The sequence below is a fragment of the Lepidochelys kempii genome, chromosome 2 (assembly GCF_965140285.1).
Source record: "Lepidochelys kempii isolate rLepKem1 chromosome 2, rLepKem1.hap1, whole genome shotgun sequence".
NCBI classification, from domain to species: Eukaryota; Metazoa; Chordata; order Testudines; family Cheloniidae; genus Lepidochelys; species Lepidochelys kempii.
Genome location: NC_136381.1, coordinates 205,523,877 through 205,538,750, shown reverse-complemented (window position 1 = coordinate 205,538,750; position 14,874 = coordinate 205,523,877). Strand labels below are relative to the sequence as shown.

The 14,874-nt window shown below is 41.1% G+C and overlaps 1 protein-coding gene across 8 annotated transcripts in view; it reads right to left on the bottom strand.

Annotated features, from left to right (window-relative positions):
* The window catches only part of ANKRD28 (ankyrin repeat domain 28), a 227,276-nt gene that overhangs the window by 47,267 nt on the left and 165,135 nt on the right, over positions 1-14,874 (bottom strand). For all 8 annotated transcript variants that reach the window (XM_073333566.2, XM_078851764.1, XM_073333567.2 and 5 more), the window contains 5 exons: positions 11,259-11,322; positions 8,202-8,270; positions 5,173-5,313; positions 1,023-1,134; positions 255-281 (listed from right to left, as the gene is read on the bottom strand). In XM_073333566.2, coding sequence (XP_073189667.1) covers positions 255-281; positions 1,023-1,134; positions 5,173-5,313; positions 8,202-8,270; positions 11,259-11,322 — 413 coding nt within the window. The remainder of the gene's footprint in view (positions 1-254; positions 282-1,022; positions 1,135-5,172; positions 5,314-8,201; positions 8,271-11,258; positions 11,323-14,874) is intronic.

The window sequence follows — 14,874 nt, the reverse complement described above, 5'->3', positions numbered from 1 at the left end:
CTTGGGGCAGGGACCGTCTTTTTTCCTGTTTGTATGGCACGTAGCATAACAGGTTCTTGGTCCATGACTACGGTTCGTAGGTGCTATGGTAATACAAGAAGTAATAATAATAATAAGTAGTAGTATTAATATAAAATGCATGCCTGTTCACTGGAAAGCACACAGTTGGACACACTAGGATAAGCAATAGTATTCTGAGACATAATGCTCCATTTTGCTATACAATACTTTAATGATAAAGTGTACACACTTACAACATCTAGGGGAGTTTCACTTGCAATCTAAAATTTAAAAAAATTTTTAGGTCAACAGGCTTGAAAAAATTGAAAATACAAGTGTAATTTTAATATATAAGTACTAACTGTAAACATGGAACAGAAAACAAATGTCAAATCGTATACTTTTGTGCCAAGTGCTGATCAAAATCTACTGTGAAGCTGTTATTTAAATGTATTATGTCGTCACTAGTCACTGCAATATTATGATCAAAATATTTCAAAATTAGATCCTTTTCTTTAAATAAGTAAATCTCTCTCAGGCAAAACGTATTATGCTCTTGTTTTTAATCCATAGGAGCTCATATTAAATCAGTTAACACATCTCAGAGGGCTACTAGTGGTTTTAATACTTTAGCTAACAGAAGAAAAATTATAGTTTAAACAAAAAATATTCTGTGTTATCCCACTATCTAGAACAACAATCCTTTCAACCATTTGATTCTGTCTAAGTTATTTACATGTCCTCATTACCACAGTATGCAAGTGTGTCATAATCTTTCATGTTTTTATCTTCAGAACACTCCTGTGAAGTAAAGAAGTACTTTCATCCCCACTTGACAGTTGGGGAACAGAGAGAGACTCAGTGACTTGTGCAACATGTGTGGAAGGTTGCACAGAGTAGGGAATTAAACCTGGATCTTAAATTCTAGGCCAGCAGCCTAACCTAGAAGAACTCTACAGGTAGATAGTAACTATTTCACAGTAAGTCAGGGTTTTGTTTGTTTTTTTTTTTTTTTTTTTTACCAGTTCAAGACACAAGCGATGACCGTAGGCAGCAGAATAATGAACTGCATTGTATCCTTGTTTGTCTCGGATCCCTGGATTTGCATCATTTCTTAGTAAGTATTCCAGGCACCTGTGAGAAGTGACAAATGAGAACCATATTAATGTTAAAATTCAACTTTTTATTAATTGGTAAACTAGTACTTGCCTTGAAAATACAAAAAGTCCAATTTTATTATATGCAACAAATAGAATCATCAAACTGCCATGCCTTACTACATCAAACAGTGGTCCGTGTATCCCAGTATTCAGACGGACAAAGAGCAGTACCAGAAGATGTAGAGGAGCATGTAAGACCATCACAACAGACATTTACATATGTAATATGCCTAGGGAGACAGTGTCTTCCTAACCCCAGACAGTCAATGGTTGGCTTATGCCTTGTTGCGTGAAGGTTGATATATCTCAAGTAAAATTTCTTCTTCAGGTTGGGGAAAGGTACGGTGACAGCAAAATGCAAGGAGGAGCATATTGTTTAGCAAAAGTAGTTAGCACCGATTGTAAGGGACCATTCAAGGCAGAATGATCTGTTAATACCTCAGCAGTCATAAGATAAAAAGAGGAGGTTAGTGGGTTACAGATTGTGTAATAAGCCATAAATCCAATGTGTCTGTTCAGTCCATGACTTTTTTAGTGTCTAGCAGAGTAATGAATTTAAAGCTCCCAGGTTTATCTTTTGAAAGTGTTGTGCCGGTTTCCTTTGAGGATGAGGGCTGATAGGTCAGATATAGAGTGATTGCTTTGTGAAAAAAGTGTTCACTCAGAGGTGATAGAGTGTTTTTGTCTTTTATCATTTTCCTGTGAGAGTTTATTTGAAAGCATAGTGATTGTCTGGGTTCACCCACATAGTTGTTGGGGCATTTAGTGCACTAACACATCTTTCAAGATCCATGGATCCTACATGTGCCTATCACAACATGTGCTATACCTCATGTGGTATACAGCACTAAGTCCATATTAATATGGCAGCACTTATATTCCAGTCCATATTATGTCTACCTCTCATTTATTTGCTAGCTTGATGACTGTCAAATATTTCTAAAAAGGTTGAAGCATGACTTTCCTCTACAAAAGCTTATCCCTATTGTTTTATAACTCACTCTATTTTTTTCAACTAATTTATCTGATACAGACTTAAGGCTTGCTAGTTTGATTCCCAGGAATACAAGTATTGTTAAACATACTCTGGAGACAGACTACATCTACTCTACAGCACTTACAACAGCGCAGCTACACTGATGCAGCTGTGCTGCTGAAGCGCTTGTGGGGGAGACGCTCTAAGCTGATGGGAGAGAAATCTCCCATCACTTAAATACTCCACTTCCGACAAGAGGCAGTAGTTATGTTGGCAGGAGAACCTCTCCCACTGACATAGCACTGTCTACACTGGCACTTCCGTCGGTATAACTTATGTTGCTCATGGTTGTGGATTATTCACACCACTGAGCGACATAAGTTACACCAAAGTAATTTCTAGTGTAGACAAGGTCAAAGACTCAGACTTTAAGGTCAGAAGGGACCATCATGGTCATCTAGTCTCACCTCTTGCATGTTGCTGGCCACAGAACCTCACCCACTCACTCCTGTAATAGACTCCTAGCCTATGGATGAGTTACTGAAGACTAAAGACTTCAAGTTAGAGAATCCACCATTTACACTAGTTTAAACCGGCAAGTCACCTGTACCCCATGGTGCAGAGGAAAGCGAAAAAAACCCAGAGTCTCTGCCAACTGGACCCAGGAGAAAATTCCTTCCCAACCCCAATTATGGTGATAAGTTACACCCTGAGCATGTGGGCAAGACCCACCAGCCAGACACCTGGAAAAGAATTCTCTGTAGTGACTCAGAGCCCTCCCCATCTAGTGTCCCATCACCAGCTGCTGGAGATGTTTGCTGCTAGCAGTCGTAGATCAGCTACATGCCATTGTAGGTAACTTCATCATACCATCTCCTCCACAAACTTATCAAGCTCAGTCTTGAAGCCAGTTAGATTTTTTTGCCCCCACTGCTCCCCTTGGAAAGCAGTTCCAGAAATTCACTCCTCTGATGGCTAGAAACCTTTGTATAATTTCAAGCCTGAACATGTTGATGGCCAGTTTATATCCATTTGTTCTTAGGTCAACATTGGCATTTTACTTAAACAACTCCTCTTCCTCCCTGGTATTTATTCCTCTTATGTATTTAGAAAGTGCAATCATATCTCCCCTCAGCCTTCTTTCGGTTAGGCTAAACAAGCCAAGCTCTTTGAATCTCCTCTCATAAGGTATGTTTTTCCATTCCTCAGATCATCTTAGTAACTCTTCTCTGCACTTCTTCCAGCTTGAATTCATCTTTCTTAAAGATGGGAGACCAAAACTGCATATCGTATTCCAGATGAGGTCTCACCAGTGCCTTGTAAAATGGTACTAACACTTCCCTTACTGGATGCATCCTAGCCTTTTTCACGGCTGCATCACATGGCATTTTCATGGCAGCCCACAGTCATCCTGTGATCAATCAATGCTTTTTATAAATGGGGAGAAGGTAGGAAGAGTGCCATTGTTTCAGAAAGTCATCTCTGGGAACATCTGCACAAACTTTATGAAAAAGCACACAAATGTTCCAGAGATTCCATATAGATTACTTACCTGACATTGTCTCCAGAACTTATATTCCAGCCCAATACTAATTTCCAGTTTTATTTGTTTTTATTATTAATCTCCTTCTGAATGTGAGCCAGACAGAACTTGTTTTCCAACTGGTCTTAAGCATGTTGCTGCATCCACTCAAAAAGCTGCTTCTCAGGTTCTACTACTTGGCAGTCTGTCTTCCAGAGAGCCAACTGTTCATCAGAACATTAATATTTCAGGGATTTTGGAGATCATTCTTTGAGTTATTTCCCAAAGCACTGAAATATTATTATCATAATTCATCCTCTAACCTCTGCAAGACAGCTGGCAAAACAATGTAACCTCACTCTGGTGCTGAAGACTCACTCTGGCGCTGAGGCACGGATGTCTTTGAGAGCAACTGTGAAACTTGGAATCTTGGAATGATTTAAGTGATAATTAAAGTAAATACCCCTCAACAAATGCCAGCAGGAAGTGGGATTACATACCTAACAGAGAAGTAGCACGTAAACAACAAAAAAACCTAGACGTTACATGGAAGGGGTATATATACTTTAATGCCTACTAAAATGGCCAGTAGTGATTACTGGTATCTCTACTCTTTATTTACACTTAAAAAGGCCCAATAAGTTATGCACGGCTATTCTGTATCACATGTGCCTCTCATTGTTACCATCACCCTCTCTCTTTCTGTTTGTTACTTCTACATGTTGGGTCTTGAGATTGCAAGCTTTATGCAGAACATCTCTTCTTGTGCTATCCCAGAACAATGACAGTCTTTTTAGTTTTGATGTAATACAAAAAGCTTCTGAGCACATTTCGTTAATAAAAAAACAAGAAATTTGACCAAACTTGTCAGCTATAACAAGAGAATCCTTTTTACTGTTACCATAATGAAGACAAAAGTCATAAAGCAATCTTCGCCTATAAATGTTAAAATGTTTATGTATTTAAATAAATATTTTACATTCAGCCTACCTCAGGATAAGGATAACTCAGACTGGTCTTACAGCATTAAGTCTGATGATCCAGCAAAGGAAACAAATGGGAGAGTCAAGGACCTATCACCTAAAACATATTGCCTCCAATCCTCTAGAGCTGAAATATCGGAATTTTTAGAAAAAATGACTCCTCTCGTATAGCTATCTGGAAGTCTCATAAGCAGCCAAGACCCAGATCACATTTACTTTGTGCAGAGCAGGAATTTAATCCACAGTGTATAGCCAATTAAGACTTCAACATTAAAATCCAGAAGATTACAATACACCTAGCTGTATGGGGAGGGGGAAAAAAAAAACAAAAAACCTCAACATGTTTAAACCAAAGTATTTCTTGTATTCTGAACAGACCAATAAACATAATATAAATATAAATATTATATAATATAATAGTATAAATATAAAAATTACATTTGGCATATATGATTACAGAAAGTAAGAAAACAAAATACAGCAGCTCTGAAGTCTTTAAATATTCACCCTTTCGTATGACATGACACTTACTTGCCATCTGTGTCTGATGCAGCTGCATAGTGCAATGGTGTACAACCCCTCTCATCAAGGTCATTCACACTAGCTCCAGATCCCACAAGGGCGAACAGGCACTGGTAATTACAATTGGCAGCAGCATAATGAAGTGGAGTTCTTTAGTACACATTCAAATACAAGAGAAAGACATACAACAGATTAATGACAAAAATGCAAAATAAAATGAAATTTTAAAAACATGTTTATATTCTATTTTATTATTGGCTGAATAATTCAGTTCTAATATGTAAATATTACATGGTTCCGTAAAAATCATTTTAAAAAGTGTAATAGCAGTCCAGGGTACATATTTGTCAGCCAGTACATGGACAGTTTGTGGGTGTTGAGAGGTGTACATACATGCACAGGAAAATGAAAAATAATTATTGAAAGATCTATTTGTTCAAACAATTTAATTGTGGGCCATTCACTGACAAAACAGGAGCAAATCTGATCATCCATAGTGCAAAGCCACCAAGAAAGACTGGAACAAAATGCAACTGTTTATTTAGGGTGAAATTTAGCCCTTCCTGCAGAACACCTAAAGTAATTTTGTGTGGAGTGCTCAGTAGGGTTTTGAGAACAAAACTGAGGTGTAATGTGAAGTCCTACGGTGTGTCTATTTGTTTCATCCCGTCTTAATGTACCAAAAATATATGCTTGTATAGAAAATAAAATAACTGACGATTTTTTTAAAATATGCATTTGATTTTAAAGAAACTTGAAATTTGAATTTCACATGGAAATATTATATTGATGAATTACTCAGCCTGGGGGGAAAACGATTACAAAGCATAATATAGTATATAAACAATTTTCAGAAGTCAGTGACCTGGGTGCTTTTGAAAATTTTACACAAGTGACTGAGGGATCTAAGGGCATGTTCATACTATCCCGCAATTTGGACACAGGGATTGGGAACAGCAGTGTGCACCACAGTTCCCCACGTGGACACCAATTTACAGGTTCGAAGTTTACACTAATGTAGACTTGCCAGCAAGCTAAAAAAGTATGGGCTGGATGAATGGACTATAAGGTGGATAGAAAGCTGGGTAGAGATCAATTGCTCTATGTCTAGTTGGCAGCCGGTATCAAGCGGAGTGCCCCAAGGGTCGGTCCTGGGGCCACTTTTGTTCAATATCTTCATTAATGATCTGGAGGATGGTGTGGATTGCACCCTCAGCAAGTTTGCAGATAACACTAAACTGGGAGGAGAGGTAGATACGCTGGAGGGTAGAGATAGGATACAGAGGGACCTAGACAAATTGGAGGATTGGGCCAAAAGAAATCTGATGAGGTTCAATAAGGATAAGTGCAGAGTCCTGCACTTGGGACGGAAGAATCCCACGCACCGCTACAGACTAGGGACCGAATGACTAGGCAGCAGTTCTGCGGAAAAGGACCTGGGGGTTACAGTGGACGAGAAGTTGGATACGAGTCAACAGTGTGTGCCCTTGTTGTCAAGAAGGCCAATGGCATTTTGGGATGTATAAGTAGGTGCATTGCCAGCCGATCGAGGGACGTGATCATTCTCCTCTATTCGACATTGGTGAGGCCTCATCTGCAGTACTGTGTCCAGTTTTGGGCCCCACACTACGAGAAGGATGTGGAGAAATTGGAAAGAGTCCAGCGGAGGGCAACAAAAATTATTAGGGGACTGGAACACATAACTTATGAGGAGAGGCTGAGGGAACTGGGATTGTTTAGTCTGCGGAAGAGAAGAATGAGGGGGGATTTGACAGTTGCTTTCAACTACCTGAAAGGGGGTTCCAAAGAGGATGAATCTAGACTGTTCTCAGTGGTAGCAGATGACAGAACAAGGAATAATGGTCTCAAGTTGCAGTGGGGGAGGTTTAAGTTGGATATTAGGAAAAACTTTTTCACTAGGAGGGTGGTGAAGCACTGGAATGTGTTATCTAGGGAGGTGGTGGAATCCCCTTCCTTTGAAGTTTTTAAGGTCAGGCTTGACAAAGCCCTGGCTGGGATGATTTAGATGGGGATTGGTCCTGCTTTGAGCAGGGGGTTGGACTAGATGACCTCCTGAGGTCCCTTCCAACCCTGATATTCTAGGATTCTATGAAATACAATTAACCCCTCTATTCTCAGCCAAGGGTGCAAGTAGGATTTCAAAGGGAGACATGATTCACAGTCAGATACTTCTGCTGGAGTCCTACTCCTGTCACTCAACCAAGGACTGAGGGACCATTTCCACTAAACAATTGATGCTATGAAGAATATTTTTAAATTATGATAAATTCTTGCCTCTGGTTCTTCCAGAGCATCTCTTCTTATTGTCTTTCTGATTGTAATCTCTTTGGCTGTCTTTAATTAGTGTCTTTCACAAGCACTAACCATGCTGTCTGCACTTAAACAACAATCTGAGGCTAGCAATAGTAGTGGGTTATTTGAAGAAAGTCCAGAGTGAGAGTAAAAGCGAGAGAAAGCTATATGAAGAAGGGATGGATGGAGGTAAAAAGGAAAGTTATTTTATTAAAAGCATTTAGATTTTACTTTAAAAAAATATATAAGATTGCAAAACGTTCAGAAGCGGCAAAGTGAACAGGTTGATGAAGAGCATTTATAGCCTTGACACGTGGGCTAATGAGGAAAAAATCAGTAAATCTACAGGTTGAGAGCCACTTAAACCCATCAGGATGCACCTTACACCAAAAACATCTTTATTAAAGTTACAGTAACATATGAGATCAATTGGACAATTTGAAAGAAAAAACAAATACATACTAAAATACACAAAACTATATAACAGAATGTAACAAATCAAACACCTTGTGACTTTTTTATAATCTTAAACTTTCAGTAAGATGCTTAGACTAAATTGGTTGTAGTGCTTGGATGGGGACCCAACAATTTATTATGAATACAATCACTCCAAAAGCAATGTATTGTGATGGAATATGGGCTCCTTCACACAGAACTATTGTGCTACTTATGTGCATATTTTAATGAAGCTCTAAATTCCACACACTTAGAATGTTGTGTCCTACCTCCCAAATTTGTCCTTTTTGTTGAAGTCTGCACCAGTGTTGAGCAGAAGGTTTAGGCACTCCAAATTCCTATTAAATTAATGCAACATTGATTGCAAATTAAATTTTCAAGAACACAGCGCCCTTTACAAACTATCAGAATTTCTGTACAGTTATTTATCACACAACAATATTTTTACTGATAATGAATCAAACTATATTTTACATACAAAACACCACCAAAAACAGACTTTAAAGTTGTAGAAGAAAATATTAAGGACCACAAACTGTCCTTGGTCCAAATGTGGGAATTTTGATGTTTATGTAGCGTGCCTTTTGAAATCAACAAGAGCAATGTCCTCAAGTAGTAAATACACTTCTAATTTCATGGAAACTTAATAGAAAAAATTAATGCATGCTAAGAGCTTTTTGCCAAGATTCAGCCCGTGGCAAGTTTTTACTTATAAATTTTTGTTTGTTTTAAAGCCAATTAATAAGTGACAGGAAAAACAAAGTTTGCAATGTATATGCTATCTTTGATACTGCATTATGAAGAACGCTATCTTAAAAAATATTTATGGCAATAGCTGTGAATATTTTTCAGAGACACAGGAAAATTACGATATGAAGCCTAACTGTGAGGATGGGAGTGAGGTAACATCACAAGTAAGTAATTTTTATTCCAAGGATAATGTTTTATACCAGTAAATAGAGCCCTATGCGGATAAAAAAATTTGTATTTCACATCTGATCTGCAAAAATGATCCACGGATATCTGCAGATTTGCTGGGCTTTAGATATAAAATGTGTATCCTCAGCCACTCACGATCGCAAAAATGGTCTGTGGATATCCACCAATTTGCAGGGCTCTACCAGTAAACAACCACCCCAAAATCCCCAAACATAAAAATTACACTTGGTTTTATTATATTACTTTAAAATTCTATGTGCATGCAGCATTGGCCATTTGATTTCCTGAAAGCTGTGTGCACTTGAGCATGTACGACAATCTACTGCCCAATTTTTCTAGGCAATATTGAATAGCTACTCTGTACTCTAATTTTATAGTGACTAATACACTGCTCCTCCCAATACCTGTGCACATGCTTGGCTTTATTAATGGGTGGCCAAAGTTAATGGGACTAATATTGTGGTTTTAGTCACAAGCATGAAGTGTCTGCAGAATCAAGGCCTATATGTTTACATGCACTCCTTAAGATGCCCACCTAGAGAAAAAATGCTAGTCAAATACTAGTTCTTCTACGGTCTGAATTCTTCAGATCACAATCCATCCATGAGCACTATTAATCAAAATTTCCTTGCTTCTGGTTAACTGAACTCCAGAACTTTGTTACTGTATGCAAAATTTAGCTTGACAAATCTATGTGCAGGTATATGCTAAACATACAGGTTTCCCAGGCTCTTACTGTGTGTGAGCACATTCATGCTATCCTCAGCTTCCCTCACATGCTGGTAAAAACATCTAAAACATGTTTTCTTAGTGAATAATCAAAAATAAGTTAGCACCCTTCATTTGCTGAAAGAAGTCATCTAGTATCCAAATGTTTATAAATATAACAAACAGCATATACTATAAAGATATACACACAGAGGGTAAAGTTGTAGCTAGCTCATACATAATTGTGCATGGGGAAAGGCAGTAGAGAGCCCTCCCCCAACTCTGTACAGCCTATTTCAAAGGGCTGCCCAGAATTACAGCTCCTATGCCCCACTGTAAGCAACTGAGTGGAAAGGGGATAAGCGAAGCAAGCAGGTGAGGTGGTGGTACCATACCCCTTCACCATGTGTCTCCAAAGTGCTCCTAACATAGGGTTCTGGTAAATGATAGCCCTAAATAACATGGTCTGTACTTTCTATAGGTAGTAAAACATACAAGTAAAATTAATCCATTTTGAGACAATCCTGAAACTGGAATAACACAGATTACTCCTGGGGGAATTCTGCACCACAAAATTAAAATTTCTGCACACAATATTCTAAAATTCTGCATATTTTATTTATCAAAATAATGCAACATAATCACTTTGGTTTCCATTATTTCAGTAATTTATTTAAACTACAATATAATGGATGGAGAATGGAAGTGGGGAACACTGGAGGAAATCCCCAAACCCCCTTGCCTAATAGTAATGTAGATAGGTTTCACCCTTTATTTCTAGTTATTAGGCAACATATATATGCAGCCATTTGCCCAGTGTTACATCAAACAACTGAAGAGAAAGTGAAGACTGGGGAAATCAAACTCACAATTTATATTAGCTACTGACCATCTCCAGAAAAGGAATTAGCAAACTTCATGGAGTACAGTCTGATAGGAAATTTTTTCAGTCCAAAAAGTTAGACCCATTCTAATAACGAAAGCAACATAAGCATTTATAAGGCCGTACTGTCCTTTACAGCACTCTGGCAATGTAAAGGAGCCTTAAAACTTTTACACCTATTTTATATTCCTGGGGGAATTCACAAAGACATGGGGAATAATTCACTAAGCAGGCAGGCTGCTGCATTCTGCTCTGCCTGAGGGAGCAGAGCCTGTCCTACACCTACCTGCTCAGAAACACCCCGAAGCCCTGCCCTTCCATTCCAAACATGCTGCAATAGCGAGCGAGAGGGACAGAGTGTCACACACCCACACCACCCACCCCTGCCCATCCCCCAGGTGATTTACATCTCTACTGGCTGCTCCAGGCACCCGCACCAACCTGCCTACACTGCCGGGGAGGGGCTTGTGACCACTCTTGCGGCTTCCCTTTGCTCCCCCATCAAAGTCATTTTTCTGCAGGGAAGCAAAGAAATCTGCGAGGGACATGAATTCTATGCACGCGCACTGATGCAGAATTCCCCCAGGAGTAACTGATTCTGTTGGTCATTACAATAAAAGATTGATGACTGAGTAGAAATTGCAGTTTATGCCTTTTTAAAGCTTGTAGAAAGACACCGTCTTGAAGTTATGTTCATACCTACAAAGCTCCTTGGGGGAAAAAAGAGGAGAAAAACACTGTCAGGATCAACGATTTAAGAAAAAAAAATTCAAGTGAAGGCAGAGCTGCTACCTACCCTCCAGCTGCAGCTGCATGAAGGCAGGTCCTGCCAAAATCATCTGGGGTGTCTATGTCAAAGCCTACAAAAATAAGTTAGTATATTGTGAAACCATGTATGTAATTCAACCCTTTCACCAAATTGCCCTTCAATAATTAAGCTGTAGTTTATGTTATTTACAACAGTAAATGTTGAAACACAAAAATATACTGCATCTGAAATAAAACCATGTTGTTTGCAATATTTCAAGAAATGTGTATTCCGTTAAAAATGACAAAGGTAACAATGCAAACTTATCTTTAATGACATTAGGGCAAAAAGCAATTTCTGATAGGAGTGTCTTTGTTTATCCCTTCTGTTAAAAATACCAACATTTTTATATCTGATACTGAAACATTTATTTATGGAAAAATGCAATAGCAACTTTAAGCATAAGCTAATACTACTCACCTTAACATTCAGTGTTCTGCATACCAATCTTTTAAAGGGAGGGAATGTTGGCATTACTAAACCCAGAAGCTAATCACATTATTTCATCCTTCAACTTAGTTCTCTATTCCCAGGCAAAGAACTTGGTTAAAATGGAGTGAAGATTATAAACACCAGTTACTCAAGGGGAAAAAGGCCTTTAGAGAATGGTGTAGTTTTCTCAAAAAATGTTATACGAACCCTGGAAATTCAAATTTAAGATCAAACTTAAATCCAAATATTTGAAAGTCGGGAGATGCACAACTAAGGTCACCAACGGAGCCTTAACTTTGCTCCTGTATCACTGCTCTCAGAAACAACTGCTAGGAGACTATCCAATACTTAAGACCAGAGCCGTCCCTTGGGTTCGTTGACTTGGGGTGACTGCATCGCGCAGGAGGTGGGTGGGGAGGTGAGGCAGGAGGGCAAGCGGGGTGAGGAGGCTAAAGGGGAGGTGAGCGGCAGGCGGGAGGGAGGGAGGAGCAGCCCCCGAACCAGAACCTCCCCTCACCCCCAGCGCCTTCTGCCAGCCAACAGGCCCTGCCGATCAGCATATTCCCCTCCCTCTCAGCACCTACCGTGGATAAGATGTTTCACAGTGTCAGGAGGCGCTGGGGGGGATGGGCGAGAAGTGAAGGTGCAGCCCGCTTGGGGGAAGGGGCGGAACTGGGCGGGGAAGAGGCAGTGCATGGGCGAAACGGGGGTGGGAAGAGGTGGGACAGAGGTGGGGCCTTGGGGAGCACCCCCCAGTAGATTAGAAACTCGTTGCCTATGTCCCGGGCCCCGTTCACCCCTAGGGACGGCCTGCTTAAGACATACAACATCATTACACTACTGACTCTGAAAACTCAACAATGATCATCTAACTGGATTACCTTACTTGTGTTGATAGGTTAGTTTTACCTCACTACAGCAAACACCTCTTGTTTTCTTTAAGTCCCTATGCAGTTCATGAAGAGAAAAAAGAACAAAAAAGAAAAAAGAGAAAAAGAAAGAGAAAGAGAAAGAAACAAACCCAGCCCACATCTCTGCTAAATGCTTCCTCACTCAGGACAATCCGCCATAGGAGTCAGGATATCAAAAGCACGGTTATCTGATACACACACATGCACAGTCAAAAGAACAGTGCTTTATACATGATTCTAAGCATGCTATGCTGAGGGGGAACATGGGGTTTAAAGAAGTCATTCTTCGAAGATAATATTAATAGTAGGGGAACAGAGTGGGAGGTAAAAAAAAGAAGATATGCTTATGTATAACACAACTTTGTTTTCTACAAAGGTTCCATTTCTCTGTTCTGGTAGCTCTCAAGTGGAATAAAGTGAGAGAACTCCCCCCACCCGCACCTCACAGGGCTCACCTGACGTACTCCAACTCACAACTGGGAAAGGTCCACAGTCATCTGGCATATGCTAGAGCAATTCAGGGATTTTTCTAATTTAAGCTAATGAACTGGGACTGGCTCCATGACAATCAGGGAAGGGTAACTTTTTGCCCAGTGTCACACCCAAACTAATCTCAGTGCAGGAGAGAATATGGCCCCAAAAGTATGTTAATTCCAAATTAGACTTCCTAAGAAAATAGTGGATTTACCAAGTATAAGAAAGAATGTGACTGAAGTGAAATGAAACAATAAATAGCACGGAGAAAGTACAATGAAACTGAAAGGCAACAAACTGAGAACCAAGAAAAGAAGACAGTTACCTTTTCCATAAGTGGCATTCTTCGAGATGCGTTGCTCATGTCTATTCCACAATAGGTGTGCGTACTCGCCATGTGCACCGGTGCCGGAAGTTTTTCCCCTAGCAGTACCCGCAGGGGGAAGTGCCCCCCACGACCCGTGGAGTGGCACCTGCCTGGTGCAGTATAAGGGGAGCTGCGCACTCCCCCCACCCTCAGTTCCTTCTTGCCAGACAACTCCGACAGAGGGGAAGAAGGGGGGGATATAGAATAGACATGAGCAACAAATCTCAAAGAACACCAGTTACGGAAAAGGTAACTGTCTTTTCTTCTTCGAGTAATTGCTCATGTGTATTCCACAATAGGCGATTCCAAGCTATATCTGTTGGAGGTGGTTAGGAGTTCACAAGATCCCAGGACGGACGACAGCCTTGCCGAACTTGGCATCATCCCTGGTTTGGGGGACAATCACATGGTGCGAGGTGAACGTGTGAACCGAAGACCACGTGGTAGCCCTACAAATGTCCTGGATGGGGACGTGGGCCACGAAGGCAGCCGATGAGGCCTGTGCCTGAGTCGAGTGTGCCCTCACAATGGGTGGCAGGGGGACACCTGCCAACTCATAACAGGAACGGATTCACAAAGTGATCCAATTGGAAAGCCACTGAGTGGAAATCGGCTGGCCCCTCACGCAGTCAGCCAAGGCGACAAACAGTTGTGAGGACTTTCTGAATGGCTTGGTCCGCTTGAGGTAGAAAGCCAGAGCCCACTGCACATTGAGCGTGTGGAGACGGCGCTCCTCACTGGACGCGTGAGGCTTGGGGCAGAGGACCAGTAGAAAAATGTCCTGACCCATGTGGTAGGCGGAGACCACCTTCGGGAGGAACGCGGGGTGTGGGCGGAGCTGGACCTTGTCTTTATGAAAGACTGTGTAAAGGCGGCTCGGATATCAGGACCCTGAGCTCCGAGACTCACCTGGCCGACATGACTGCAACCAGGAAGGCCACCTTCCACGAGAGGTGAGCCCAGGAGCACATAGCCACTGGTTCAGACGGGGGCCCCATGAGACGAGCCAACACCAGGTTTAGACTGCGAGAACGGGTGTCTAGAATACGGAAAAAGATGATCCAAACCCTTAAGGAACCTGCCAGTCATAGCATGGGAAAATACTGTGTACCCTTGCACCAGCGGATGGAAGGCCGATATGGCTGCCAGGTGAACCTTGACTGACGAGGGCACCAGGGCCTGGGTCCTCAGGTGGAGGAGGTAATCAAGGATAAGCTGGATCAGGGCGGTCACCGGGGAGACAGCCTGGTCCACCGCACACCTAGAAAACTGGGACCACTTCACCAAATAAGCACAGGGCCATCTACTTTCGAGGAGGATGTGCTGCACCTGCTCTGAGCTCGTTCTTTCCTCTCCACCTAACCACTGAGCAGCCATGCCGCGACGTGAAGAGCCACCAGGTTGGGGTGGAGGAGGCGGC